General features: G+C 55.4%; 1 protein-coding gene across 1 annotated transcript; it reads left to right on the forward strand.

The window, feature by feature from the left end:
- The first annotated feature begins 2114 nt into the window (after positions 1-2114).
- On the forward strand, positions 2115-4236 carry CITED4 (Cbp/p300 interacting transactivator with Glu/Asp rich carboxy-terminal domain 4). Its single transcript, XM_068417976.1, has 2 exons — positions 2115-2189; positions 2345-4236. Exon 2 carries the CDS (start codon positions 2357-2359, stop codon positions 2972-2974), a length of 618 nt encoding a protein of 205 aa, XP_068274077.1. The 5' UTR covers positions 2115-2189; positions 2345-2356; the 3' UTR covers positions 2975-4236.
- Positions 4237-4453: the final 217 nt, after the last annotated feature.

Genomic DNA, 4453 nt, shown 5'->3' on the forward strand with positions numbered 1-4453 from the left:
CGTGCTGCCTAACTTCAATCCCTTCGTGATAGCATATACTTAGACCTCATTTCTCAAAGTAATACAGTTAGCGACAAACAACTTCTTTGGCAACCTTTGAAACACGTTGTTGGCACTTCCTTCTCCTCACCAGGGTCCGTGAGCGTCATGAATATGCAGAACACATAAACCTCCATGAAACAGCCTGCTCCAAGTCTCCGGAAAAGATCTGTCTGTTATTACCGGAGCCGTGATGTGTAACGCTGTAGTTAAAGGCTGTGCAGGAGAGCACACAAACAAAGACAGAATGAAGTTGGGGAAACAAGTTTAACTTTGCCATCACCTGCCTTCCAAGTGGGTAACCATGCAAGGCTAATATCTTTAAAAAAGAAGTCTCTGGGTTCCTTCAAAACAAAAAATAAAGAGGAAAAATCACCACTGTGCTTTCATAGGCTACTGGAAAGCACCATGTCCTATAGAGAGCACCAGTGCCGCTGTAGTCTAGGCCCACGGTGAAATAATTTGGCTAGCGTGGCTCAGAGGGTGAGTCTGTGGGTTGCACTGGGCCCCCGTGAGCCAAAGCTGTACTCAGAGGTAAAAGACGCTGCTGCAGACAGAGTTATACCAGCCAGTCTCTGCTTGTAACATTCACCTTGCTACCAGCTGTGTTTAGACAATGTCGGTGCGTCCTTGCTGGGAGGGCACCACGGGCAGAGCAACCAACCATGCAGCTGATGCCACTCAGTAACTAACCTGAGTCACCTTGGCTGGTGAAGTCCCACTACGTGGTGGCATCCCATTGCTGACCCTGCAACCAGAACTGCCCCCGAGCGAGGACACTTCTCCTGACGGCCAGCAGCCTGCTGCACCAGAGCACAGGCGGGCAGGGGCCGGTGTGCAGCGGCCCTGGAAGCCCCTGACCAAGGTCTGTGTGCACATCCTTCAGTATGAGCAGGGAATTCACCACGGCCTCCACAGCGGGTACCTGCGCCCCAGCCAGCTGTGTGATCAGGTAGAAAGGCTTGGTCAGAGTGATACAGGGGGAGAGGAAGGCACTGGAGGGACGGCTCTCTTCAGAGAGTTAATTTTACACTGTTTGCAGTCTCAGAGGCAGCCAGGGTCCCTGCACAGGAACCAGAGTGAATACAATGCAAGCAAATATGGTTCAAAATTAGTGCTTCACGTGAATACACCATCATTCCCAGCATGCATGGGCTGGGAGCAGAAATGACCTGCCTGAGGTTCCCCAGCTGCCCCAGGCCCAATCCTTACCCCAAGGCACATAAGTGGGGTATTGAACAGGGATGCCCCATGTTTTCTGCAGCCGAGTATCCCTGGAGGAACTGTGGTGCCCATACCACACCGAGGGATCCTCAGCCCAGTACGCCAGGGACACTATCCCTTGTTCCCAGCCACCTCCATGCTCCTTGCCCTTGGTGATGCTGACATGGAACAACAGGACGGTGCATGCACTGTCTGTGGGGATGGTAACGCCACGCAGCAGGGCTGGACCTTGGCATCCCGTTCAGGAACAGAGTGTGCATTGAGGGGCTCCTGGCCCCCAGCTGGGTATTGGCAGCAAACTGGGGGTGCTGGGCTGGGGGCCCTGGATGCCAGCCATTCCTTTCCTCCCCAGCCTGCCCAAGGTGTCTGCACCTTGGATCCAAGGGGAGAGCACCTGATCCCATAGCCCTGACAGTGGGCATTCCATAGAATCACAGACTGGTTTGGGTTGGAAGGGACCTTAAAGCTCATCTAGTTCCAACCCCCTGCCACGGGCAGGGACACCTTCCACCAGACCAGGTTGCTCCAAGCCCCATCCAACCTGGCCTTGAACACTGCCAGGGAGGGGGCAGCCACAACATTTGCCAACATCAGCGCCCCACATCCTGGAGGCATCCAGTCCCCCTCAAGCGGGGCCGTGTTGCGACAACGGGGCGTGTCTCGATCACGGCCCGCAGAGCCCCGCCTGCAGCCGGGGAAGCGGCCGGGCCGCTGTGCCGCCCTCCCGCCCCGCCGGGGGCCGGGCAGCGCCGGCCGCGCTCCAATGGGCGCCGGGGGGCCGGGCCGGGCCGCCCGCCCCCCCCCGCGTCCCTATAAGCGCCGGCAGCGCGGCCGCCTGCACACGGCGAGCGGAGCCGAGCCGAGGGGAGCGGAGCCATCGCGGCGGTGCCGGTGCGCGGAGCCGCTGCCGCCGGAGCCCCGGATCGGTGCGTACCCGGGCGGGCAGAGCCCCGCGGGGCGGGGGCGCCGAGCTCTGCCCGGCGGCGCGGCTCGCAGGGAGGGTGCAGCGCGGCGCCTTCCTCCCGGGGCGGAGCGGGGGGTGCTCCGGGAGCCCTGCCCTGAGCCGTGTGTCGCCTTGCAGGGGCCTGGAGCCATGGCCGAGCACATGATGATGTCCATGAGCCACGGTGGCAGCGGGCTGCAGAGCTATCGCATGGGGGTGAGCGGGCTGCAGGGCCCCCCGCAGCACGGGCAGCATGTGCTGAGGACGCTGCCCGCCGCCAGCCAGATGATGCCCTATGGAGGGGCTGGCATGGACGGTGCGATGAGGCCGAGACCCAACCTCGGCGGACAGATGGGCCACCACCAGATGCAGAATGCGATGATGTTCAACGGCCCGAGCCAGCAGCAGCAGCAGTACATGGGGCCGGTGGGCACTCAGCAGCTCATGGCTAGCATGCACCTACAAAAACTCAACACCCAGTACCAGGGCCACCCGCTGGGTATGAGCAACGGGCCCATGGGAGCTGGTGCCCAGCAGTACAGAGTGGGGCCGAGCCAGCACCCAGGCATGCAGCACATGCCCTCACCAGCGCTGACCTTGAACGTTATGGATACTGATCTCATAGATGAGGAGGTTTTGACATCACTTGTCCTGGAACTGGGGTTGGACCGGATTCAGGAGCTGCCAGAGCTATTCTTGGGACAGAACGAGTTCGACTTCATTTCAGACTTTGTTAGCAAACAGCAACCCAGTGCCATCAGCTGTTGAGGGGCTTTGAGCTCCTCCTTGTGTCTTGGTGGTTTTGAGTTTGTTTCTAACTTCCTTCTCCACCTGCCATTCTCCTCCCTTCCCCTGCCTTGCCTTGTCCTGGATTCCTGACCTCCCCAAAGAGACAATCATTGGACGCTGGCTTGCAATGGATTGCTTTTCTCTTCTGTGTGGTTTTTCATTTGGGAGTCCCTGGGGAGGGGGCGTGTACCCCAAACAGAGAGCAGATCAAGAGCTCTTTGCCGTAGAGCTGCCTCTAAATGGCATTAACAGGATTTCTGGCTTAAGTAGAAATAATGGACTTAATGACTTTCCACAACCAGGCTTTGAGCGCAGGGAGCGATAGGCAGCTGGCAGCCCTGCCGGTAGCTGGATTTGCTCAAGGATTCTGTGGTGCCAGCAAAGTTAAAGGATCCCCTGAGAGAGGACTGTCTCCCCGGTGCATGGTTTGAACCAGTTTCCCTTTGCAAACATGGGCGGGGTTAGATTATTTGTTGGGACTTTTTACTGTGACAGTAAATAGGTCTTCAGTCTTGTCCGTTCAGCTTGGGAAGGGGGCACTTCCCTTCCAGCAGGCTTTTTTTTTTTTTCTAACTGGCTGAGCAAAATAAAGTATGCCTTGGGGAAGGGTGTGCGTATGTGCCTAAATGTTCATCTCCGTGGAACTTGGGATCTCTGACCTGTACAGCTAATCAACTGTAAAATTAACAAAAGTGTTTGAGGCTAATTCAGGCATAAGGCTTAAAGCTGCAGTCTAGCTCCACTTTTTTTCCACCTCTGAAACCAAATAAAGACCATGTAACTGTATATTCCAGATCTAATCTTATTTATTTTTCCTATGATTATTTATTAGCGAGGGCTTCTTTTGTTATTTGGCTTTGGGACTGCTGGGAAGGATGCATGGAGAGTACTGCAGCTTTAAGATGCTGGCTTCCAAAGAAAAAAAAGCAAGCCTGGGATAGTTTTCAAGCTGCTTTGCAGATAAGTCACTTTGAGCCGAGATCTTTCTGCTGAACACATAGGACTGTAAATCCAACACCTTTCTGAATGTGATAAAGATGACTCGATTTCGAATTCCCTTACTCGGAAAAGGTTAAATGTAAAAGCTGGTGGGGTTTTGTTTCCTCTGCTGTCTCTTGTTTCCAGGCACTGTGGAAAAGCTCCTGTTCACTCCTAGTTGCTGCTGCCCTCTGCTGCTGCCAGCTCCTGGCAGCTGTCACTCAACAACCAAGTCAGAATGTACAGATGAATTTGCGAATAAAAGCTGAAATCTCTCCCGTGTGCATGTGTTTAGTGCTCGTCGCTGGCCCAGGTGCGGTGTTGAGCACTGGGGAGAAGTGGGCTGTGGATCCAGTCACTAGCATCCCCCACCTGACACCTAAATTATAAGGATTGTGTTTGTAGTTTAAGGCTTGGACTAAGTCAAGCTTCAAAGCATGGCTGGGAGGATGAGATGCACCTTCCCTGTACTGAGGGCAA

The sequence above is a fragment of the Nyctibius grandis genome, chromosome 24 (genome assembly GCF_013368605.1).
Source record: "Nyctibius grandis isolate bNycGra1 chromosome 24, bNycGra1.pri, whole genome shotgun sequence".
In the NCBI taxonomy this organism is placed as follows: Eukaryota; Metazoa; Chordata; class Aves; order Nyctibiiformes; family Nyctibiidae; genus Nyctibius; species Nyctibius grandis.